Source organism: Sphaeramia orbicularis, chromosome 5 (assembly GCF_902148855.1).
Source record: "Sphaeramia orbicularis chromosome 5, fSphaOr1.1, whole genome shotgun sequence".
NCBI classification, from domain to species: domain Eukaryota; kingdom Metazoa; phylum Chordata; class Actinopteri; order Kurtiformes; family Apogonidae; genus Sphaeramia; species Sphaeramia orbicularis.
Genome location: NC_043961.1, coordinates 9143830 through 9170890, shown reverse-complemented (window position 1 = coordinate 9170890; position 27061 = coordinate 9143830). Strand labels below are relative to the sequence as shown.

General features: G+C 40.1%; 1 protein-coding gene and 1 long non-coding RNA gene across 2 annotated transcripts in view; both read left to right on the top strand.

Annotated features, from left to right (window-relative positions):
• The window catches only part of ccdc120b (coiled-coil domain containing 120b), a 29389-nt gene extending 8552 nt beyond the window's left edge, over positions 1–20837 (top strand). Inside the window, exons 2-11 of the mRNA XM_030133770.1 lie at positions 8827–8980; positions 9064–9163; positions 9572–9702; positions 11456–11557; positions 11650–11770; positions 14144–14203; positions 14458–14611; positions 15044–15145; positions 15991–17028; positions 20680–20837. Coding sequence (XP_029989630.1) covers positions 9115–9163; positions 9572–9702; positions 11456–11557; positions 11650–11770; positions 14144–14203; positions 14458–14611; positions 15044–15145; positions 15991–17028; positions 20680–20770 — 1848 coding nt within the window. The 5' untranslated portion in view covers positions 8827–8980; positions 9064–9114 and the 3' untranslated portion in view covers positions 20771–20837. The remainder of the gene's footprint in view (positions 1–8826; positions 8981–9063; positions 9164–9571; positions 9703–11455; positions 11558–11649; positions 11771–14143; positions 14204–14457; positions 14612–15043; positions 15146–15990; positions 17029–20679) is intronic.
• LOC115419184 (uncharacterized) lies at positions 393–25772 on the top strand. Its single transcript, XR_003935412.1, has 2 exons — positions 393–503; positions 24151–25772. It is a non-coding gene; the product is annotated as an uncharacterized LOC115419184 (long non-coding RNA).
• Positions 25773–27061: the final 1289 nt, after the last annotated feature.

The following is a 27061-nucleotide window of genomic DNA, read 5'->3' as shown; positions in this document are numbered from 1 at the left end:
TCTCATTCACGGATTCACTGGTCTAGGGCTATCCCTCCACCTATTGATTGGTCCGACTGAACGACTGGTTGTGGATGATTACACATGTTGAATCAGCTGAAAAGACTGGAGACGGCATTAACGACAGCTGATTGAAGTGGAACACACCAAACAGACTCATGTCACCGACCTTGCCAGACTGAAAGACAACGTCCGACCGCGAAAATCAGGTTGGTGCGTCTTCACCTTTATCCATCAGGATAGGAATGAATTCGTCTGGGCGAGAATTACAAACAAGAAATCCAACTGTCTGATTGTTCTTTCTCCATCACGAATACAAATTCACCAACGTGACTCTACTGTCAAAAATCTGTCCCCACTTCACAGACATTATTTCTGGAGCAGAGGATCCATGGATTCACAGACTGACCATGAGTTCAGGTTCCAGATCAGGTTCCAGATCAGGTCCAGATTAGGCAGGATCACTGTCCAAGATGAACGACCAAGTCAGAGAACGAAACCAGGTCCAATCCAACTGTTAGTCCAATGTTCTGACCACAGAGAAGGAACCTGAACTATACCAAAAAAAAGAGAGATGTTCCGTCATTTCTGGCTTTTCATTTTTATGGGCCACAATACAGATTAGTACCACCTGCTGTTATGGAAACATTATGTCTCATGTACGCTGAAGCCGGTACTCGATTACGGTGTGTTCCTCGCACTTTTTTGACCGTGTTGGGGAGACGGGAGCTGACTGATCTGTCAGCCGACCTTTTCTGGTGACAATCGTCAGTATTTGATGGGTCTTCACCTCAAAATACACACAATACATTTAATGTACGACTGAACTCATTCAACAGTTTACACATATGTATTTTTTTCACAACTACAGACTAATATGTTCACATTTCTATCTTGTGCACATAAATGTTTGGAGAGCTTCTTTACCCCATACTGCTGCTGGAACATGTAGTGTAGAATAATCCAAGCCACTGTGGAGTAAATCCTGAATATATGTGTTGTATAAATGCTGTTGACAACAGTAGCCTGTTCCTGGGACTCTGGGGTCCTATAAACACCGACAGCTGGGAATGGGAATCTCTTTAAAAGCTAGGAGGCATGGCGTTTATCAAGGGATGAGAAAACTGGATCTAAAACTGTTGCCTGTAGGAGTTTAGTTTAGCACCAAACGCTGTGATCTAATATGTATGTGTTGAAGGGTGGAGCAGAGCAGAGCAGCTGCTGGTGTGGACATGGTAGGATGGGACCTACCTCCAGGCTCCAGTGTTTCGCCGGTCGGACCTGAATATTAAACTCCTCGCTGATTTGCATTCGTGTGATGCGAGCTGCACAGGGGCAGCTCCCTCGCATCGCACAGCTCATGTTTTAATCAACATGGTTCCCACAGTGGTATCTAGAGCAGCATCCACATCCAGCCGCTCATCCCTGTGCACATGCTAAGTCAACATGAGCCTGATGATCCCGTTGCCTTCATACGTCTTCTGTTCATTATCTCCCTTTGATGCTCTGATCCGTGACTGTTTATTGGATTTCTCTTGGTCCTGTCACATCGCTCCTGCAGGCTTGGACTTGTGTTGTTCTACCTGGATCTCAGCTCACATCTTCACTCCAGATGTTTAGCAGTTAGTGTTTGGCTTCAGCCCCTGAGACCAGTGATCATCTCAGGTGTGTTATTTGTTCCACTCTGCTTTGGTTAGTGGGCGGCCTGTTGGAGTCCATGAATTACGACTGTAGTCTTCTTCATCCTGAGGTCATGTTTATAAAGTCTGAGATAACCATGTTTCCTTCACTTTTTGTTATTTTACTGCAGGGCTGTCAAACTCATGTTAGTTCAGGTTCCACATTCAGCCCAGTTTGACCAGTAGAATAATATCACAATAACCTTTAAAGAATGACGACTTTTCCTCTTTGTTTTAGTACAATCAAAAACATGAAACTGTGAAAATACCTTTTTGAATAGTTGGTTCAAATATAGTGTAACTGATCCTCCCTCACTGTCTTCTGGTATTCCAAAGATTCTGATGTTATTCCTTCTCGATCTGGCCTCAAGATCAGTTAGCTTTCTCTGCATTGTTCGGTCTGGGTTAGCATCTTTTGCAGTAAGACATTAGCCTCCATGTTGCTTTCTTCTAGCTCCGTTATGTGGGTCTGTGTCTGTCAGGCTCACCTTTTGCTCCTCTAGCGTCTTGTCGTTGTCTTTGAATCTTTGCTCCATATCCATCCGAAATAAGTTTATGTCTTGTTTCAGCTCACTCTTGAATACTGCAAGGTCTCCACAGAGTTCTTTGATGGACTTTGACTGCTCCCCTAGCCCTACTAGCATGGCCTCCGAGCAGCCTATATCTGTACCGCTCGTCATGTCTTCCTCGTGTTCACTTTCGCTCTTTTCAGTGGTCTTTCTATGGGTTTTCTTTGGGTTTTCTGCCCATCACCTTTACTCATTTCAAACTTATTACCAGTTATATTTCGCGTTTTGTTGTTTCAATAGACTTCAGGTTCACCGACTTGGAGCGCTGACTACTACCCATCTGTCTTCTCCACCATCTTACCTGAAGTAAATATTTTCATTTACAAAAATGTGAATAAAATGTGAATAACCTGAAAAAAATGTAATTTTGTAAGAAAAATAAGTACAGTTTTAACAATATTCTGCTTCAACTTTTCATTTATACATTTGCATTAGACACAATGTTACACAAATATGTGGTAACAGGTACAATATTGGTACAGTTCTGGAGTTTGGAACTAAAATAACAATAATTCCTACAATATTACATCACAGCTTACAGATGACAGTGGATCTACAAATGCACCAAACATTTAATAACAGACAGAATATTGGTGCAATTATATAGAATTTTCTTCAGACATTTCAGGTTTGTCATATTTGTTCAGGACATTCATATTTTATTGTTATAGGATAGTTTGTAAATGTAAATATTTTCATCGTGTCCTGTTATTTTTTCACATTAAATCAAGAAGAAAATTTGTAGTTATTATTTAAAGGTTATTATGTTGTTATTTTACTAGGTCCCATTGGTCTGTATGTGGAACCTGAACTAAAACCAGCTGGACACCTTTGACTGTTCATACCTTCAGTGGAAGTTTTACACTTCACAATTTCATCCCACGGGCCGGATTGGAACCTTTAGTGGGCCGGTTTTGGTCTGCAGGCCACATGTTTGACCCCCCTGCTCTACTCTAATATCTCCACACTGCACTTTGTTAAACCCGGCAGCGGCTCTTACTGTGATGCTGTTTAGAGCTGAATTAATCTGAATTTGTCTGTGCTTTATTAAAAACACAAACAGCAGCTGTTGTTTCAAATGTAAGCACAGGGGAACAGGCCCAGAACAGATCCAGAACAGGTTCAGAACAGGTTCAGAACAGGTCCAGAACAGGTTCAGAACAGGTCCAGAACAGATCCAGAACAGGTTCAGAACAGGTCCAGAACAGGTTCGGAACAGGTCCAGAACAGGCCCAGAACAGATCCAGAACAGGTCCAGAACAGGTTCAGAACAGGCCCGGAACAGGTCCAGAACAGGTTCAGAACAGGTCCAGAACAGGCCCAGAACAGATCCAGAACAGGTTCGGAACAGGTCCGGAACAGGCCCGGAACAGGTCCGGAACAGGTCCAGAACAGGTTCGGAACAGGTCCAGGACAGGTTCGGAACAGGTCCAGAACAGGTTCGGAACAGGTTTGGAACAGGTTCAGAACAGGTCCAGAACAGCTTCCATGAGCAGAACACACTGGAGGTAATAATTGGAAGCAACTAGCCGCATCTAATGGTGTAATTAAAGAACAAAATAAATATCACTGAAGCAGAATATGTCATTAAATTACAGAATACTGTGCTTACATCCAAGTGTGTTCATGTGGGTCTGAAAGCATCAGGCGTTTTGTTGCTTTGCATTCTGTTGCTTTAAATTCTGTTGCTTTGTGTTGTGTTGCTTTGTGTTCTGTTGCTTTACGTTCTGTTTCTTTGCGTTCCGTTGCTTTATGTTCTGTTGCTTTGTGTTCTCTTGCTTTGTGTTCTGTTGCTTTGCATTCTGTAGCTTTGTGTTCTGTTGCTTCAAGTTTTGTTGCTTTACGTTCTGTTGTTTTGCATTCTGTTGCTTTACATTCCTTTGCTTTATGTTCGGTTGCTTTATGTTCTGTTTCTTTGCGTTCTGTTTCTTTGCATTCTGTTGCTTTGTGTTCTGTTACTTTGCGTTCTGTTGCTTTCTGTTCCGTTGCTTTGCAGGAATGCCTTCTTTGAGCAGATTTCATGTCGACTTGGTTCTGTAAAGCCCTTGGGACAGATTTAAGTGCAACAGCATTAAGGGTGGGAATCTTCCAGGGCGCTGTCCCTGTGTCTAGACAGGATGCATTCATCTGGAAGCTCCAGTGTTTGGTTCACTTGTTTGCTAGAATTTGTGAAACGTGAATATGTGAGTGGCTTGTCAATCAAATCATCTGTCGTGACTGGAATATTTGTCATAAAGGCAGTTCAACGTTACATTACCTTAATGAAGTAACTACAAAAATATAACATTACATTTTTATCTAATCTGTACCCTATTACATTTCTAAACAAGTGGTGTCAGGAACAACAAACCCCGCCCTTTGAACATATTTCACCCATCATAAGTAAATGGGATGATTTGGAAAAAAAAAATCATAAAAAATTTGAACTTTGATCTACTTTTCCCAAAATGTAATCACATCTATTTTGGGTCACTGATAATCTATAAACCCAATTTGGTATGAATTCAACCAACAGTTTTGCTGCTAAAGTGTAAACAAACAAACTAAACCAAAAATTATACCCCTTGCCTCCCCTTCAGTGGGCGGTGTAATTAAGATGATGATAACATAACACCAATTAGCGACTTAGTATGGAATAGTAAATGTTTAATGTGCTGCACACTATGTCTGTGGCATCATGTCACATGACTCATTAATCTATTAATGCCGACAGATGGATCATGAAATAGAAGTTGCAGAAGTATTCAGGGTGTACCAGTCCTTTCAGCTTTGGGTCGAAATGTGATGAAGTTGTTGTTTGGAAAAAGGACAGTGGCATGTTTGAATTCAGTGACATGTTAAAACATCCAACCGTACAAGCTGTGATCTAATTAATTTTCCTGACATATATTTAATGCACCTCGAGTGAAAGTACAGAGCTGTATGGAATGAAATTAATTTGCCACTTAATGTACATCAGTGTGTACTTACCATCAAACCATTTAATGTGTTGATGTGAACAAGTGTGTAAGAGTTCTAATGCATTTACAATCCATGTTTTGTCTTCATTAACCCTTAAAGATCCAAATGTCCACCTTTAACCCATGAAGACCCAAACGTCCACCTTTAACCTTTAAAACCCAAATGTCCGCCTTTAACCCCTAAAGACACAAACGTCCACCTTTAACCCTTAAAGACCCAAACGTCCGCCTTTAACTCTTAAAGACCCAAACATCCACCTTTAACCCTTAAAGACCCAAACGTCCACCTTTAATCCTTGAAGACCCAGATGTCCACCTTTAACCCTTAAAGACCCAAACATTCACCTTTAACCCTTAAAGACTCAAACATACACCTTTAACCTAAACCATCTACTGATCTAAGCTGTTTAATACCTGCAGATCCACTAATCCTATCAATCCATGTCAATAATTGATGTAAAGTACAATTCTTCATCTTTTCATGGTCATCAGATATGACCCATTTGGATGTTCCGTAGTTACCGTGGAAACACTGTCATCTTCTACAACACTGATTCACCAGTAAAACCCATGGAGTTGGATCATTGACAGTGGATAAACACACTGGCTTTATGTTCAGTTATTGAAATTTTTGCTGAAAAAGTCACTTTTTCTTCAGTTTTCTCTGTTTTAATGTAATAAAGTTTGAATTTAGTGAGTTTTCATGAGCATCTAAATCAAGTATAGGGAATTAAATATAGGAAAATACATAATTTACAGTGAAAAATGTAAAATACAGTGGATAATATTGTAATAAATGGTGATAAATCACTTGGGAACTACCACAGAACTATCACAGTGTCTTTATGGGTTAATATTTCATAGTTACACTACAAACTCCCCAAATTCACATGTGAAGTTCCAGTTTTATAAACAAATAACGGCTGGATTTTACTCAGAGAAAGGACACCAACACCTTCCTGAACAAATGTTTTGTTGAGTGGACGAAGTCATTGTTAAGGATCACGACAGTCTTTTGGCTCTGCTCTTCAGCTGCCCAGCGACCGTCTTGCTCAATGCCAGATGTCTCCGTATGTCTTCTCCTGACTTTTCTCTCGTTGTTTTACTGCTCGGCCTCGGTGTTCCACAGACATGGCACCACTTTGTGCGTTCTCAGGTGGAAGTCTTTTTCTGTGTATTAGATTAACTTCAAATCTGATCATCATGCCCTCGATTCTGTGTGAGTGGATTCATGTGATGAGTTTTTGTCTGAGCTGTGGGTGTAACTCTGCCCACTGGTTTGTGTGAACGGGGAGGTCAGGCATGCTGGGGGTTTTCACACATCCAGGGAGCAAACAGTCAGAGCTGGGTCAGTTCCAGGACAGGAGCCAATGCAAACTCTATGCAACTATTTCAACTATGCACACAGACAAAGGCAGCCTCTTCATGTAGGAAAACACAGTTGTATGTGTTTGGGACCTGCAGCTGAAACACTGTGGTGCAGCGCTTGGAGACAGACGTTCATTTGACCTGACTAAGTGATAGATAAATGTTTCCTCTTGAAAGATGTGTTTGTGGCAGAAGCAGCCGTTCCAAGGGTAATTTTGACTCAGCCCTCGAGGCCTTCCGTCTAGATTTGTGGGCTGAATGGACTCGTTCTATGATTTACTCGTCTGGCAAAGAACGCAGCAAGATGCTTGTTTATGGCAGCGAATAGTGCGCAGCGTTCTCACTCAGATGATTTTGGCAGAAAACGTTGCTATTTTTGGACATCAAGTCTCTATTGAGTATTAGGGAAGAGGCTTTGTTTGTAATGAACCTCCATTATGTGGTGAGATGAGCACATTGCTCATTTGGGTGAAAAGCGAAGATTGTACAAAAAGGGTTTAATCAATTTTCTGCAACAGTTCAACTTTTGCTTCAACACCATTCTCTGTGATTGTTTGACGTGTATAAGCCTGGTAATTCAGTGCACAGTGACTTTCATGTAATCCTTGTCATTTATGACTTCAGCTATAATGCCAACCAACATTACGTTTATTCCTGGCTGCAGTTATATTTTCAGTCACTCTGCTTCAAGCCCCATTTCTCTGGCTTCCTTTCTTTTTTTTACACTAATAGCTATTGAGCTATTGAGACATAAAACACAGGTTTTAGGTTTCTGCTTCTGTTTCCCCCCATGAATTATTAATGTTACTTATCCTGACTCATTTTTCCTTCTCTTTGCAAATTAATCGGTGACTAATTGTGTCTGAGAGTTAAATTTAGGGAATTGCTCACTTGCAAAATGGGCTGCGGTGCACGTTAACACATGAGCAGAACATTTTGTAGCTTCAGCTGCTATAAAACTGGATAAAATATTCTAAATGTGTTCTATACGAGGGTTTTTCAACCTTGGGGTCGGAACCCCACGTGGGGTCACCTGGAATTCAATTGGGGTCACTTGAGATTTCTAGTAACTGATAGAAATAAAAATAAAAACTCACTACTATAAATCTGTGTTGAGTTGACAGAGCCAATCCCAATCCACAGCAGACATACTGTGAGTGTGAAACTGCAGCACTGTGGTTCTGTTTATCTGTCAAATGTTCATTGTGGTCGGTTTCAGATGCTGCAGCTCTTTCATAATTCATAGTTTGAGTTCTTGTTTGTTCAGTATTAATTGTCAGCCTTGTAAATCCAAGCTGGACTGACTGCACATATCCTGACCAAGGAAAATCCAATTCTCCCTTTGTGCAGTAACCTGGCTTTACTGCCCCCGTCTACAATAATGTACATTATATAGACTAAATGTCCTCTAAAATTAACATGTATTTGAAACATAGCATAGAAAACTATTACAGGATCAAAAACAAATTAATTTGAGCAAAAAAAAAAAAAAAAGTCTCCATTTTGAATGTCTGGGGTTGCCAGAAATGTGTGATGTTAAATTGGGGTCAGGAGTAAAAAAGGTTGGGAACCACTGTTCTATACTGTCAGATGAGTTGTAAGGGATTGCAATACAATTAAAAGTAGTTCAATCAGGTTCATACAGTCTACTGATAGTATGAAGACTGTTTGTGTTTTGTCAGACAGATAAAACAAGTTGATTTTATTACTTATCCATGTTTTGGCTCCACCTGTAGTCTTCCTCAGAAGGGTCATGTGACGTGCTTGTGTGTCTTGTCAGCTGTTTTCTCCAGACAGCAGGGGACGACTCCGCCCCCTGCTGTCTGGCATCCTAATGTGACCGGTTTATTCCTGTGCGTTGTGTTTTGTTGTTGGTTGTGCGTAAACCCAAGACACAGTGATTCATGTGGAGGATGTCTCCATTTCTTTAGCCTGGATAACAGGATATAAAACAGTTAGCAGGGATGCTAATTCGTGCCCTGCACCCAGATGGATAGTGACGAAAATATCGTGTTAACACCGTGCAGGGTGGACAACGAAACATGTTAAATGGATAGATATCAACTCTGAAATTAAACTACTATGAGCTATTTTTGTTGGTATCATTATATTTGTCCAAACAAATGTACCTTTAGTTGGACCAGGCATTAAAATGAACAAGAAACTGAAGAAAACAATTTTTTCCACAACTTTAGAACAGTTTTGTTTTATAATGAATATGAACTGGTGATTTTGTTTTTCTCTTCATAGATTCGTGTGTAGACAGCTGTGCTGAGATGCAGTGGCTCCCCCTGAAGGTACCTGGCCTCATCTGAACTCCTACCTATGTTTATCTACTGCTGACTGGCACCAAATGCAACATTGACTCCACACCTCAAGCAGAACACATGGCTGATGCTGCAAGGTTAGAGGGAAACAAAGCTACATCTCCAGCTGTGTTTCATGGATACACCTCTGCTACTGTTAACTCCAGTTTGTGTCCATCAGGTGAGGACGTGGCTGGGAGTGTGACCTGTAACGTCCCCAGGATTACATCACATGGAGGTCAAAGGACAACTGATCACATCCATGGGACTGGGGGCTCCAGGTGATTGGTGACACATATTTCTTTTTCTGGACTAACCTGAAATATCCTGACATCCAATCAGCACATGTCTTTTTTTCTGACATTTCATCTGACGGAGAAAAAAAGTGTTTTTCTCAGGGGAACAGCCGGCTAAAAAAAGACAGCTGTATGTGTGAACGCCTTTTGTTCACAAGCTGCCACTACAGCTGACAGATAATCTTATCAGAGCCCCGTGATACTGTGAGCAGACATCATACTGTTAAAGCAAACACTTAAAATGGCAGCCATCATGTAGCGGCAGAAGCCTTGAGGAAACCAGAACACTGTGAATTTATTTTTATTTTTATTTTTTTTTAATTTTGTCTCAATCTCAGCAAATTGGCCCAGATTTTCCCAGCTCAAAGTTGTTGTTTTGAATCTGCTGTGTAGATGTTCAAGGCTGCCAGGACAGCAAGCTGCAGGCTGAGAGAATCGCAGCTCTGCAGGAGAGGAAGCAGGCCCTGGAGGCTCTGCTCAGCAGCAGAGTGGTAGAGCTCAAACAAGTCTGTTTGCAGGAAGCAGTGAGTATCAGTGTCCCTGTTCACCTCTGCACCGCACATGCACCTGTGCATGCACCACACACACTGACGCACACTGCACAGTATCTGTTTGGGGATTTTTTTTAATGTCTCACTGAAAAACTGTTCTATATGAATTTTCTGTGATCGTAGACGCACATGGAAACTGTTTGATAAGAATGCACCGATACCACTTTTTTTGCAGATCGAGTACAAGTACAAGTACTTACATTTGAGTACTTGCCGATACAGAGTACCAATATGAGTACTTAATAATACCACTACAGTTGTTAGTTCCTTTTGTAAATGTGCTTTATTGTCGTTGTCTTTAGTCTGACTGGAACAAAGTGCTACTACTGACTTTTTTTTTACTTATATTTTATTGTTTCATTTTTGAAATTTACAACACAAATATTTAGAACATAGTGTCAGTTGTCGCCCTGTATATTGTCCACTTTTTCCATTGATCTTCACAGGTTACTTGCTGTAGTCTTATGATATAAGGAAGTCTTTCCATGTTGTGAATTTCTTCCACAATATCTCTCCAATTATTTAGGGTAGGAGGGGGTCCTCTGGGGGGGTCCTCTTTGCACCATTTTCATGTGATGGCTTTTTTCGACAATGCCAAGAGGATTTTAATCAAATATTTATCCTTACTTGGTTTATCTTTTCCTCTTAAATGACCCAAATATAACACAGAACATGTCCTTGGTAGTTTGTATCCCAATATTTTTCCAAGTTCTTCACTGATATTATTCCAATATTGGGATAGTTTGGTGCACTGCCAAAAAACATGCGCATGAGCCGCTACTGACATTTAATGTGTTAGGGTTAGGCTAACCCTAACCCTAACCCTAATCCTAACCCTAGACCGCTCCTTACCCCCATAGTACTACAAATAGGACAGACACCTGCCCAGCCCGGGGTAGTTGTCCTAAATGCGTCAGTAGTTTTTCTCTAAATCACAAAGTCACTCTTTGAACAGATCCTCTACCTCCACAGTTCCCGCTGGTGTTCTTTGTCTGGGTATGCATCCGCCAGCACCTGGAAAATGGATGGAATGTATGCAGAGGACAGACAAAACGCTCCGTCCGTATCTGTCTGTGTCTTTAACGTTACTTTTGTCACCGTCCTTTATTTAGTTAAATCTTCACACTGCTGACATTACTCCTCCTCCTCGTACCTGCTGCACTGAACTGTGAATGCAACACTGCCATAAGTGGTGTCGGTGTGTTTGTATCGGAGTATTTTTACGAGTACGAGTACAAGTACACATGCTGAGTATCGGACCTAATACTGGTATCAGTATCGGTGCATCCCTACTATTTGAAAGTGCTCATTTCCACACGGAACAGGCACTTCATTAATACTTGCTCGAGTGCATCAGACAGTTCCAACACCTCTTAATGAAGCCTCAGCTGCATCATCTTTTCATTACCGACAGTTTAACACATCTGTATATTTTCAGCTCGTTGTGTGATCTGTGCTTCTGTGCTATTCTTGGACTCACATGTCAGTTTGTCTATTATCAGTGCAGTTACTTTAGAGGTTTGATGCACTGCTCATCTATACACAGTATTTATTCTGTTTCTGCTGAAGACGTAAATTATGATAGGGACATTATTTTTGGCATATCGCTTTATGTGTAATGAACCATTTATAGATTGTCTTACTGAGAGAGAAGTAATCTGTTAAGTGGTATTAAGGCCAGTGAGGAGGATTTTAGTTAATAGAGGTTAATGAATGTCCTCTGCAGGAGTTGACGGGGAAGCTGCCACGTGTTTTCCCCTTGGAGACAGGAGAGAAACCCCCATTGGTGCAGCGCAGAACTGGCCTGGTGCCCGACTCCAAGGCAGAGGTAAGTCAACACCTTGAATATCAATAGTGTTTACGCAGCAGCTGTACTGCTGTATACAGGGGTCTAACATGGACGACTGTCCTCGTGTGCAGGATGAGGCGGCCCAGAGGAAGCAGATGAAAACCATCTTCACCGGTGCTTTGTACCGGCACTCAGAGTCTGACAGAAATGTCCCAAACAGCAAGAGGACGGTTCACAGGGGGTGTCACACAGGTATAAAGACACAAGAAAGGAACATATATGAACATGATACTGCATTATGATTAACCCTTTAAGACCCAAACATCCACCTTTAACCCTTAAAGACCCAAACATCCACCTTTAACCCTTAAAGACCCAAATGTCCACCTTTAACCCTTAAAGGTCCCGTATTATGCTATTTTTCAGTCACGTCATATAGGTCTCAGAAGCCCAAAAACATAGTATTTAAGTTTGTTCGCCCCAAAATCATCCTTTTTTCGGAGTTTCAGCGGTCGAAAAAGTCTCTCTCACCAGCCCTCCTAAGAACAGGCCGTTTCTGGGCCTGCTTCCGGGTACGCAAATGAACGCATCTGTCCACGCCCACTCCCCCTCCCCTCTCTGGGAGAGGACGCGGCTTCCGCTAGCGGTACTACGCGCTAATGTTGACTGTGAAGCCATGGCTCTCTCGTCTACAATACACATGTCTCAGACAGAACGTCTTTCCAAACACTGGCTTTCTTTGCCTTGAGGCGTGATTGAGCCCCGACGGAAAACGGCGGTGTTGTGTTGGGTTCGTGGACCTGACACGGAAAGACGCCTGCCACCACTAATGCAGGCAGCTGCTAACAAGCTTGATGCTAACTATACTGATGCCAACCACAAAAGGCCCGTGTTCAAAGTAGTTCTGTTGAATGTCTCGATATTATCAGCTCTTGCATGTTAACGGGGACGCAAACGTTAGCAGCAGTAACCGAGCTATGTTAGCTGCCATGCTAACGTTAGACGTACACATCAACAACCACCAGCTTATCCGTAATGTAGGGTTATGCAGTAAAGATACAAAAAAATAATAAGAACTTACATCTCCCACACTTGTACTTGGGTCACGAAGCGTTGGTACTGCGTCCTTCTTGATTCGGAGTCTTTGTGCTAAGCCGGAGCTGTATGGGCCCATGTTAAAAAACACTCGTCCGTGAAATGCCGGGCACACACATACAAGCGTTTGGGAATGTTGTTTGGTCCATGACCATCACAGATAGAATCCAGACACTTTTTACGGAGAGGCTCGGAAGTGGGGAGCAAAAATAAACTATCATGTTGGTGTGTGCAGCCAACAACACCACAACTTGCGTGTCTCGCCTTCGCCATGTTTGTTGTCCAAGAGGTACTTTGCCAGGGCGGGGCTCGCTTTGCGAGGGTGGGGGCACAGTCAGGGGGAGGAGTTAAATCCGCTTATGTCGTCATAAACGGAGCCAACTCAAACTCGGCCGTTTGAGCAGGCATTTTCACAAACTGTGGTGTAGCAAGGCAGGGAGGAAACAGACAGTTTTCAAATTCTAACCTCATAATGTGGCTACTGCAACACACACTACTATAAGAAAACTGTCACAAAGTCAGATTTGCATAATACGGGACCTTTAAAGACCCAAATGTCCACCTTTAACCTAAACCATCTACTGATCTAAACTGTTTAATACCTGTTGATCCACTAATTCTATTAATCCGTGTCAATAATTAGTGTAAAATACAGTTCTTCATCTTTTCATGGTCATCACATATGAACCATTTGGATGTTCAGAGGCTCCGTAGTTACCGTGGAAACACCGTCATCTTCTACAACACTGATTCACCAGTAAAACCCATGGAGTTGGAGTAATGACAGTGGACGTAGATGCTTGCTTTTACATTCAGTTATTGAAATTTTTGCTGAAAAAGTCAGTTTTTCTTCAGTTTTCTCTGTGTTAATGTGATAAAGTTTGAATTTAGTGAGTTTTCTTGAGCATCTAAATCAAGTCTAGGAAATTAAATATAGGAAAATACATAATTTACAGTGAAAAATGTAAAATACAGAGGATGATATTGTAATAAATGGTGATAAATGACTTAAGAAAGAAAAATTCATGTGGGATCTTCCACAAAATTAGCACTGGGTCTTTATGGGGTAATCTTTCATAGTTCCATTACAAACTCTAAAAATGAACATGTGAAATTCCAGTTGTATAAACAAATAATTCCTGGATTTTACTAAGGGAAAGGACACCAGCACCTTCCTGAGCAAATGCGGGTTTGTGTTCAGTTAATGATAGATTGGACTGAAAAAAGTCATGATATAACACCCCTCAACTTTAATTTGAGCTTTTATGGACATCAATCATAATCAGTGAATTAAATACAGGAAAATACCTGATTTTCACTTAAGAATGCAAAATACTGACATTAATATTAGAATAAATGGAGATATATCGCTTAATATACAGAAAAAATCATTTGGGAACTGCCACAAAAGTAGCACTGGGTCTTAATGGGTTAAAACGTTTGCTTTTCATGAACGGTGAGCTGTGTAAATATATTTATCAGAGAAATTAATATGTCCACCTGCATCGTTTGTGCCTTGTTGTCATGCAGAGGACACTGTCATGTCAGAGAGTACGAGCTCCATGTCTGACTCAACATCCCATGATAACGGTGAGTCAGTGGTAGAAGCCTTTTCCTTATTATCTGTGCCATCATGGATTATGTATGTCCACATTAATCATAAGCAGCAGAACTGGTTCTCACTCAGTGGGGGGTTGAGCTAATTTGCAGTAGAAGTATTAAGATGCAGTAGAAGAAGTCATTTTTCATTTTTAAGCCTAAAATAGCACAATTAATTTGGTATGTTTCAACTGAAAAAGATGGGTTTTGTGGAACCGTTAACATAACGTCTTCTGTCCCTGTAGAGTCGTCTCCGAGCGTCGCTGCTGACCAACGCTCTCTGTCGCAGCCTCGCCTCACTGTGGGCAGCCCTGACCACAGAATCAGCAGGAAACTGTCACCAGTGGAGATCTACTACGAGATGAGGACGCGCCGCAATTCAGTCACAAGCTCTGTCAGGTACGTCTCATAAATGCAGGTCAGCGCCATGGGGGCCAGGAGGAGACCGGAGCTCCTCTGAAACGAGACTGTCAAGGGTTTTTGTTTTTACAAGGGTTCTAAAATATATGACAACATGCTATTTTTTTCATGCATTTGTAGTTTTCTGTGTTTAAATCATCATGGTTACACATGAATTAGATTATTATCAGTGTATGATTAATGCATGAGGATGGTTCATCGTTCACTTGAATAAATATTCTTACCAGGGAAAATGATAAATGAGAGATGAGTGACCTGCTTTAAAACGCTGTATATATCATTTTGACCACCATGAAATAAAAATATGAGCTTCCTGTGTCTAAGACTATGTCTGCTACATATGGTGATAATTATTCATGCATACTTAATGAGTGTATGATCCATCCATGTGCTTTTATGTTGCTCCCACAGCCCAACGCACTCATTACCAAGAAGTGCATCGAATGTTGAAGGCCGAAGTGTTCCAGCGACTCCTCTTTTGGCTCGAACGGCTCCCATCAGCGTGCACGTCAGGTAATCTGTGATACTGGACCTGTTCTGTGTGCGGCCTCCTGCTGGGATAACTGTGTGCTCAGAAATGGCTTAATGACTCTGTTGAACGCAGACGACGAGTCTGGGTGGAAATGATTAGTGTCATATTTAGCTAACAGCAAGGGCTTTGGTTAATCATTTGTAATTTAAACATGAAGGGGACGTCCTTTCTTAAGTGATTTTCTGTCAAATCCAGTTTTACTTCTTTTTAATTAAACCAGTGTTTTTCAATCTTGGGGTCGGGACCCCACTTGGGGTTACCTAGAATTCAAATGGGGTCACCTGAAATTTCTAGTAATTGATTTAAAAAAAATAAAAAAAATGTACAAATAAAAAATATCTGGTGAGTTGAGAGAGACAATCACAGTACATAAAAGACATGACAAACTGAGTGTGAAACTGCAGCACTGTGGTTCTGTTTATCTGTCAAATGTTCATTGTGGTCGGTTTCAGATGCTGCAGCTCTTTCATCATTCATAGTTTGAGTTTTTGTTTGTTCAGTATTAATTGTCAGCCTTGTAAATCCAAGCTGGACTGACTGTACATATCCTGACCAAGGAAAATCAAATTCTCCCTTTGTGCAGTAATCTACACCTGGATTTACTGCCGTCCATAATAATATGCATTATATAGGCTAAATGTCCTCTAAAATTAACCTGTATTTGAAACATAGCATAGAAAATTATTACAGGATCAAAAACAAATTAATTTTAGTAAAAAAAAAAAAGTCTCTGTTTTAAATGTCTGGGGTCGCCAGAAATTTGTGATGTTTTATTCCGTGTGTCTTCTTCTTATCTAAAGTGTTGTTTGCTTCATGTTCCTGCCAGGTCGGATGTTTCAGGGGGTAACGGGTTGAAGCAGTGGTCCGGTAGTCTGGACGTTCCCTACATGATCCCGTTGGCTCAGGAGGGCTCGTCGTCCGACCACCGCGGCTGCCCTTACAGCTCCCGTGCCCGTCGCAGTAACAGCTCAGAGGCCCTGCTGGACAGATCGAGCCTCCCTGATGATCCAGCGCCCAGGAACGGGATGCCCCCCAGAGGAGGACCTTACAAGAGCTCCGAGACACTGACTGACGGGAAGCTGCGCCACATTCATTTGGGGAGTCCTGAGAGACACGTGGACAGCTCTGTGGACCAGGCCAAACTGCGCCTCTCCATGGGGGGCAAAGGGGCAGGGCCAGGCTACAACGAGCTGCTCATGGACTACATCTGGGGGAAGCAGCAGAAGATGCAAGTGCAACACCACCTGTACCAATCCACGGGCCGGATCTGGCAGGACATGTCCTCTCCCCGCTCGTCCACAGCGGCGGTGCCTCCCCACACCAACGGCTTCTCCCATTCCCAGGTGCACCTCCCCAGCGCTGCACCACCTTACAGCCCCATGGTCCTACGGGGGTCCCAGGCTGAACTGCGCAGGGTCAAAGTAACCAGAACCAAATCCTGTGGCCCCTTTATTCCTTTACAACAACACGGCCATGACGCTATTCTCCTGTCGGCCTACGAGTCTCCTCTTCCTGCTTCGGGCACCACCACGTCCTCCATCCCCAACCTGCACCCCTACCAGACCGAGCTGTCTGGTCCCGCCTTCGGTCGCAGACCCCCACAGTTCTCCCTCCCCACCCCGGAGGACTCAACACGCAGCCTGCATAAAGCCCTGGCTCTGGAGGGGCTGAGGGACTGGTACCTTAGGAACGCCCTGGGGTACCCTCCTGCTGCCTCCAAAGGCCACGAAGCAGGGGTCTCTCGCCTGTCGCACCCCCACCCTCTGATGCACCAGGCCCAGTCTGTTCAAGGTGAACCAGCCAACCTGCACCGGCCTCAGATCCCTCAGTCCGCCAGCTTCCACGGTCACCCGCTGCATGGAAGGTCAGTGCTATTTCCATCAGTAAAGGAGGGAAAGTAAAGTCTTTGTGTGAAGTCCTTTTGTCCCTAATGATGCAGCACAGTTCCACGAGTGCGTCACCTTTTACAAATACTCCCTTAGGTAAAACAAAAATGAACCACAGATTCAGTTTTAAACCCTATTAATAATGTTGGATCCATTTAACCCATAAAGACCCAGTGTTACTTTTGTGGCTTTCTTAAGTGGCTTTTGGTTTTCTTAAGTGATTTATCACAGTTTATTATGACATTATCCTCTGTATTTTGCATTTTTTTCAGTGAACATCAGGTATTTTCCTGTATTCAATCGACTGATCATGTAGATGTTCATTAAGGCTCAGATTAAAGTTGATGGTTATTATATCAGAAACAGAGAAAACTGAATAAACAGTATCTTTTTCAGTCCAATCTATCATTAACTGAACATAAACCCAGTGTGTCCATCCACTTTCATTGATCCAACTCCATGGGTTTTACTGGTCAATGTTGTAGAAGATGACAGTGTTTCCACGGTAACTACGGAGCCTCTGAATGTCCAAATGGGTCATATGTGATGACCATGAAAAGACGAAGAACTGTGTTTTACACCAATTATTGACATGGATTGATAGGATTAATGGATCAACAGGTATTAAACAGTTTAGATCAGTAGATGGTTTAGGTTAAAGGTGGATGTTTGGGTCTTTAAGGGTTAAAGGTGGACATTTGGGTCTTTAAGGGTTAAAGGTGGATGCTTGGGTCTTTAAGGGTTAAAGGCGGACGTTTGGGTCTTTAAGGGTTAAAGGCGGATGTTTGGGTCTTTATGGGTTAAATGTGGACGTTTGGGTCTTTAAGGGTTAAAGGCAGACGTTTGGGTCTTTAAGGGTTAAAGGCGGATGTTTGGGTCTTTATGGGTTAAATGTGGACGTTTGGGTCTTTAAGGGTTAAAGGCGGACGTTTGGGTCTTTAAGAGTTAAAGGTGGACGCTTGGGTCTTTAAGGGTTAAAGGCGGACGTTTGGGTCTTTAAGGGTTAAAGGCAGACGTTCGGGTCTTTATGGGTTAAAGGTGGACATTTGGGTCTTTAAGGATTAAAGGTGGACGTTTGGGTCTTTAAGGGTTAAAGGTGGATGTTTGGGTCTCTAAGGATTAAAGGTGGATGTTTGGGTCTCTAAGGATTAAAGGTGGACATTTGGGTCTTTAAGGATTAAATGTGGACATTTGGGTCTTTAAGGGTTAAAGGCGGACGTTTGGGTCTTTAAGGGTTAAATCAGACTTTTTCTAAACCATCCTAAATGGGCTCTTCCTAACGTTTTTATCTGACTTACAAATAATTACCCTGTTTCCATAAAATGTCAAAGTCAGAAAAACAGGAAAATGTGAGCATGAGCGGTTTGGAGTGAATGAATGGGGCTGTGATGTCATCTAAAGTTGGTGACATGTTCTGTTTTACATTTGGCTACAATAAACAGAGGTTCAGAAGCTCACATATAATGAGCCCAGCTTCTTCATCAGTCAGCACCACATGATGCACTTCCAGTCATACTTTAGTACTTTATCAGTATTAAAAACATGCCAGTATTTGTTCTATTTTCAGTGTTATCCTTTCCTCTTATTCATTTAAATTGTTTTTCTGAAAACGGCAGAAATGTCCTTGATTAAGTGTCAAAATGTTTTGTAGATTTTTGGGGGAAATTTATCCATTTCTATAAAATTACTTCTCATGTAAAACTTCAATGTATGCATCAAATATGTTCATGAAAATGTAACTAAATATTATTATTTTAAGGAAAAGAGAGCAGTCAAAAGTTAATGTCTTTGTCCTCTCATTTATACTTCATCTCTATTCACATGAGACCAGTTTTACCTGTGGACACGCTGGTCATTTGTAATAATTGCACAGATCGTCTGTGATCTTAATCCCATGTCTGTAATTTGTAACGTAAAAATTCACAAATGACCTGCTCTATTTTAGAAAATAGAAGTCCTGTGATAATATTAGTCCTATGTGAGTCGACATCTCTGTGATTTGGTGGAATTTGGGACATTTTTGTGTCCTCTGCACATTTATTAACCCTATTTCCTGTTCAAGAATTATGGAAGCTGGTCTGGTCTTTGCAAGTTTTAGAAGTGTTTTTGGTACAAATTCAGGGGGTTTATTAAACAGTATAGCATGATTGTTCACTGAAACGGCTAATTTAAATATTTAAAGAGATGATGGGATGGATGATACACGTGGTTGGAACAATAAGGAACATTTTTGTGTCTTTCAACAAGTTTAAAAGTATATAAGTGCTTCTGGTAGAGTTTCATACTGTTTTCCACATACAATTATTGTAGATAATTCATTTATCAGACAGAGGTAGTTGTTTGTTTACCTGCTTTACTACTTTCAGATACTTCCTGTAGCCTTCATCAGAAGCATCACAAGGTTCAAGTTTACTTTATTTGTACCCATAGGTAGATTTGTTTTGCAGTCTAGGTGATTGCTTTGGTATCACAACAAGACATACATTGAACATGTAAGACAGGTACTTGATCGAGCTTACAGACAGAACAAAAAGACAGGACAGAAAGTGCTCAGTGTTCCACCATTCATCAGTATAGCAGCATGGATAAGTAAAAGAATAAAATAAATACATAAGATCAAATAAATAAAAACAATGATGTTCCTGTGACGTGTCCTCCTGAGCAGCCTATAAGACACGTCACAACAACATCATTGTGACGCTTCTGACGAAGGCTACAGGAAGTATCTGAAACTAGTAAAGCAGGTAAACAAACAACTACCCCTGTCTGATAAAGGAATTATCTACAATATATTAGTGGTTGTCTATGAGTTAGCTGTAACATTAAATCTGAGGCATTATATAAGAGCTTATTTTTTTATATTTTGAGTTAAGCAAAAAAATCTTGAATATAGCAAAACATCTGCCAGTGGAACAAGTGAAAATGATCTTGCTAAGATTTTTTGAAACCAGATTTTCCAGATCTATTGTCTAAAAATCATTTCTTATATCTCACTGAAAAGTTTCCTAATCTTGATTTAAGCAAAAAACCCTGAATTAAGCAAAAAAAAAAAAATCTTGAATCAAGCCAAAAAAATCTTTAATTAAGGAAAAAAAAAATCTTGAATCAAGTAAAAACAATCTTGAATCAAGAAAAAAACAACAACTTTGAATTAAGCAGAAGAAGTCTTGAATTAAGCAAAAAAAAAAATCTGCCAATGGAAAAAGTGAAAATTATCTGGTCAGATTTGTTGAAATCAGATTTTCCAGATCTATTGTATATAAATAAGTTCTTATATCTCACTGAAAAGTTCCTCTTTAGGTGATTATGTCTTATTTTAAGTGTGATGAGATATTTGGACTAGAAATGAGAAAAATACACTTGGTCAGATTTAGATTTTTGCAGTGTATCTTGGAATGTGTGTGGAAATGACCAAAAACAGTCACGATAAAGGGTTAAACTCTTAGATTCGGCGCTAGTGGGAGAACCCAACCAAACTCCATAAAATCTTTTCTTTCATTCACACAGTGTTCTGACCACAGTTAATACTCCCTCATGTCATGAAAATGCATTGTGTCTGTGGTTTTACCGTCCGCTGTCTGCCTCTCATCGGTGTCGGACCATATTGATCTATTTTCCCTCCACAACAGGTCGATGGAGTTCTCTCTGTATCAGGAGAATCCACAGACGCAGGAGACGACCCCAAAGGAACCCAGTGCGGACCCGGGTACCCTGGTCTGAAGCAGCGACGCACACACACACACACACACACACACACACACACACACACACACACACACACACACACACACACACACACACAGTGGTGTAGTGGTCCCTGCAGAAGTGGGTATACTGTCAATTTTTGCCTTTTTTTTTTTTTTTTAAATAGTCCAGAAAAACGCAGTTTTAGAAACAGTGACATGTCAGATTACTCTATTTAGTTTACCCAAAAATCCATCAGTAGTATTTGTTCACTATTATAAAATTATCATGACTTCATCAAGAGCAGTCTGTAGGTTTTACTGGACACACAAACAGCTGCATGAATGGAAATGGATTCAACATGAGGAAAACATAGGAAAACATTAGTCTTTCATAAGGTTAGCCTTTCATAACATTAGCCTTTCATAACGTTAGCCTTCATAAATGTAGCCTTTCATAATGTTAGCCTTTCATAACATTAGCCTTTCATAGCATTAGCCTTCCATAATGTTAGCCTTTCATAACGTTTGCCTTTCATAACGTTTGCCTTTCATAACGTTAGCCTTTCATAACGTTAGCCTTTCATAATGTTCGCCTTTCATGACCTTTGCCTTCCATAATGTTAGCCTTCCATAACATTAGCCTGTCATAACGTTAGCCTTCCATAATGTTAGCCTTCATAACATTAGCCTTTCATAATGTTAGCCTTTCATAATGTTAGCCTTTCATTACATTAGCTAACTAACCCAGCTGAACTATTGGTGACACCATCTCTTCTCTAAATGTGCAGTCATATGTCCAGTTGTTTAAAACACTGACTCATTCTGAAACCACTTTAAAACTTACCTCAGAATTATGTATTCCGTTAAAGTAGGTTCTGTCCATATGTGTAACTCATTTGACAGACGTTTATTCTGCCTTTTTTGTTTGCATTTCCAATAATCGTGCATCTTTCAACGAGACGTGCAGTGACCTGTCAATCAACTGGGGTGACACTGGCACCTGAGGAGGTGTCCAATCAGGTTCCAGAGGTGGACAGCGCTAAGCAGAGCTTTGGCTCTGGCTCAGCATGACCCGCCCTTCTCTGCCTCTGATTGGCTCATCAGTCCTCATACCTTAAATTAACCAATCTAATCAGTGAAGGTACCAAGTACTAGCCAATCAGTGGCAGAGTAGGGCGGGTCATGGCTTCACCATCCTAGGGGAAAACATAGACAATTTGGTTCAGATATATACGACTGAATGGAGCACATCAGGGGGATTTAGAAGAGGGTATACGACTGAAAAATAAGTAGGTATACTCTGTATACCGCTGTATACCCTGGACTACACCACTACACACATACACACACACACACACACACACACACACACACAGTATTACAGATGAGCAAACCCAACCTCACATCTCCCACAGACACGCTGTCCACAGAAATGTTGATCCAACGTGACCTCAATAGTAAAGCAAAACATGGCAACCTCAGCAGAAAACAGACTGGATTCAATGACAAACTGTAGCTGAACAGTGTGAAAAAGTCTTGGCAAGTTGTCTGCATTCTGATCCCAGTATATGAAGTCCAAACCCAGAGCACTGACGTGCACTGCAGCTGATTTACCGAGCATCTAACACTGACACGGTCATGCTGTACTTCATATATCGATGTTTCTGGTCAAACACAAACAGTGCGATCCTTCCTATTAACCCTGAAAAGTCTCCAGATATACTTTTTTACAGAATATATACAACTCTAAATTACTATTTTGTATCTTCTGAGATATAAAGAGCAGTTATATAAAAGAGGTAATTTATTGCTCATTAATCATGTGATAAACAAAGATGTTATACTCATTTGAACAGTATTACTACATGCCAGTGAATGTGTGTTTGTAAACTATAGAAAATGCAAAAACATGCTTCATTCGCTGTTTCTTTCTGTCATTTCTATTTTTCATGTTTGATAACTGAAATGGGCCATGAACTGTAGCGTACTGCTGTAGCGGACGGGAGTGCCTCAATGTTTTAATACGCTGAAGTAAATCTTGGTTAGACAACTTTAAAGTGCTTTCTAATAATCTGTGACGCTAGGATGAAGCCTGTGCGAGCTGACTTTAATCAAAAACACCGACAAGTTCATAAAAGATGTCACTAAATTAGGGTATTTGGAATGATGTCATATATATATTGTGATTTTATAGATTCGGCTCGGTGCCGGCGGATAAATGTAGCTTTCTCTGTGCTGACTTTGGAAGATGTTTAGAGCAGTTTTTGGAAAAATAAAAAACAAAAAAACCTGAGGGCTGTTGTGAGACCTACTGTACGGCAGTAGCACGTGACTGTATGACGATATTGACGCATTTGAGATGAGTTTTGTATGGGGTTAGGAAGGTGTCCAAATATTCATGTGCATAAGACAGACATGTGTGCATATTAGCCTGTAGTTGTGCAAAAAATGAATGAATATTATTATTTTGGTTACGTATAAAACACATACATACAAAGAACATACAACTGACACTATTAGTAAGTGAAAAAGGCAAAAGTTGAATCCAGAGGTGTTTGTATTTCTGCTTCCATCCTTTGACCTGAAACTGCAGAAAATAGAACATTAACACAAATGAATCTACATTCAGTTTCTTAAGTCACTTAGAGATCACTTAACTTTTATAGCCCTGGAGAATTTGACAAATTAAAACTTTAAACTCAACAACGTGCTACACACTTTCAGTTCATCATTCAACTGATTCCATAATTTGACCCAATAACAGAAACACAGACATATTTAACATTTGTTCTTATTTTACATGTTTCAAACACGAACAACCCTCTTAAATTATTATTCCCTTGTCTCTTAAATTACATTTTTTTAAAAATACAAACAGGAAGACGAAAAATAATTTCTGTTTTTTAATATGCAATATCAGGGAATTTTAAGATACCAGATCCTTTAAAAAATGGATGACTTGATGAAAGCAACCAGCTTTATTCATGACTGTAATAGCTTTTTTCGGAGTTTAATTATAGGGTCTATGTTAGTTTTACTCACATTGTCCCATATTTCTACACAGTCTGACACATACAGCATTACAAGTGAACAATACGGTATGTGCAAACATTTCTTATTTAACAAATCTCTAGTTTTACAAAGAATCGTTACAGACTTGGACATTTTATGTTTGATATATTCTATTTGTGTCTTCCAACAGAGTTTATGATCAATAATCAGTCCTAAAAATGTTGTTTCGTACACACTTTCAATTTCAACTCCATTGATTTTCAGTTTTATATCACAATTTGTTCCCTAATAATGCCAAAAACTATACATTTTGTTTTATCTTCCACGGCAAGATCAGGTCCAGATCCAGATCAGTCAGGATCACTGTCCAAGATAGATGACCAAGTACGAGAACAAAACCAGGTCCAATCCAACCTTTAGTCCAATGTTCTGACCACAGAGGAGGAACCTGAATTCATGGTCAGTCTGTGAATCCATGGATCCTCTGCTCCAGAAATAACATCTGTGAAGTGGGGACAGATTTTGGACAGCAGAATCACGTTGGTAAATCTGTATTCGTCAATTCATAAAGTTGTATTTCCTGTTTGTAATTCTTGTCCAAACTTATTCATTCATATTCTGATAAAATACACACAATACATTTAATGTACGACTGAACTCATTCAACAGTTTACACATATTTATTTTTGCACAAATATAAACTAATATGAACACATATCTGTCTGATGCACATGAATCTTTTGACACCGATCTAACCCTATAGTCTTTTCTGTATTTAATTGTGGGGAATTTGAGTGTTGTACAGTCAGAGCACTTTATGAACATCTTAAGCCTTAAATCCCTTTGAAATAGTCATCAAGAGCGACGGTGGAAAAGGTTTGGTATGGGGGAAGTTTAAGGATGGTGGGTTTAAGGTCTGCTGAAGGTCGACCTGAGTCTGTATATAGTGTGGGTTGTACTGATGAGTTTCAAACTAATATTTTATTCCTGTACTAACACTGTCATTTTTAACTAACCACATAACAAGTATTTAATCACAATAATGCCCCCCCCCTCCCCTCTTCTCACTTATTTCACCCCCAAGTGAGTGCTATTTAATTGGCTGTAGAAGGTGTAGAAGGTGGACGGTGTGAACAGAATAGGGCTGCTGCAGTATCCAATGACGGTGGGAGCAGGTCTCGCACCACAGAATTAGTTTGTACCGATTCATTCTGCCTGTGTTTTGTACGTCATTTGTTGGGTTTTCGTGTCGCTTCAGAGAATGACCTTTTTACGTGTAAGAATATGTTTCTGAGTTTGGAGTCTTGGTAGCATTCTGTAAACTAAATCTGAGTAAGTTGTTAAATCCTCAAGGAAAATGAAAATATTTGTTGTGTTGTAAACAGAACTGATCATATTTTTTCAGTCTTTTTCTTTGGTGTACTTGATCTGGGGCCATGTTGGGACTCATTTGGAATGTACTGTCTCTCATACTGTGTAATGATGCTGTTTTCTACTCTGTTACGAACTGTAGCACACCGTGGAATGTCTTCTGCTGTCTGATGTGTTTGCATCCTCTCAGTTTCCAGTGTCTTGGAGCTTCCTCCAGCTGGTTCAAACCTGAAATCAAAGACCAAACTGCTGTGCACTGGGGGTCATAAATGTATTTTTCATATAATGTACTCTGTAAGTTGAAAATAAAGGATATACATTTAGCTCTAAATCAAAATTATTCAAACTATATTCTATTTATTAACATATAATGTTTTGTAGCCATCTACTGTAGCTCTATCTCATCAGTGCAGGAAATGGTCATGTGTGTTAAACAGTTTCACTCAACAGTGTGATGTGTTGATATTTGATTATCCTTTTTATTTAGTTTTTCTGTTTTTTTTTTTTTAGATATTTAAGTGCAGCTGTTTTCTCTTTCACTCCTCTTTATAACCAGGCCATTGAACTAAGGCTTAAACAGGCCTGCCCTATACTGTATGTATGAGATTCTGCATTCATTCTACTAAATAAAGTGTCATGTTGAAACTGATGCACAGTGTGTTGTTTTGTCATAAGACGTTCAATACGTAAAGGGCTGCTTCTTTGAAACTGGGTTTATTTTAGTATCTGTCACTTTTCCATCTTTTTAGACCCAATAATAAAAGGTAAATGCAGAAATATTTCCCCCCAGGATGGACCTAATGATGACCTCACATAAAGGCACAAAAATGATCCTCTTTCTCTGATCCATCCCATAATTAATGAATTTATAATCAAATATTGAGTCCAAAAATAGGACCCAAATACGGCCATTAAATCTCCCTAGGCGTCAGTGCATTAGATGTGAAAACATGTGTAAATGGTCTTCTACAGACTATAAATAAAGACACTGTGTTAAATGTGTCAATCCAAGTGGTTTTTCCAATCCACACATATGGGTTTTTCATCAATCTCAGTCTCATTCCAGGTTTGGTGTGGAACCCATCGTGTCCACTGGTGTTACATACAGAACCTGAACATTTAAACACAAATAAATCATGAATTATTTTTCTCAAACATTCTGCCTTGAGTATTTACTTTGATCCCCAAAATGTACTTGTGAGAGAATAAAAAGATATTAAAAATAAATAAATAAATAGTAGTGTGTAATTTTTGTGTCCTTTTGACCGTGTTACATGTGGATTTTTGTATTAAATATAATGTCAAATGATATAAAAATGTGTTTCATCTGAAAAAGAGTTTCTCTTTTATCTCAGTAAGTATTTATTTTTGAAATAGACCCAAAGTGCCTCCAAACCTGCTTCATAACATTTGTCTACATCTGGCTTGAATTTTTAGCCCCTCTGTCCTGCTTTTAGGACCAGTTTCATAGAAGAAACCAGAAGCAATGATTTTTAATCAAAAATTTAAAAAGAAAATCTTAAACTTGTAATATCCTAAAATAAAGATAATTTTAGTACAGGTACACTGTAACATTTAGAGACATCTAGTGGTGAAGTTGTAGATTGAACTCAACCAAATAAAGTCCTTATTTATTGATTCATTTATTCATTTATTTCAAACATGCAAAGAAAGAAAATAAAACAAAACAAAATAAGACAATGACAAAATAACATTTAAATGAACAGAATCTATCCTCAAGTACTTGTCTGAATTTCGACGGTCGAAAAGGAGTAGGAAGACGTATAAACTTATTTACCTCAAACCCACAACTACCCCATTAGTGTCAGTGTCACATCCATCCAGGACGTTACTTTTACATTTACATTTTTGTTTTTGGCAGACGTATTTTTCCAAAGCAACTTACAGGGGAAAAACTAAAATAAAAGTATAAACTTTAGGA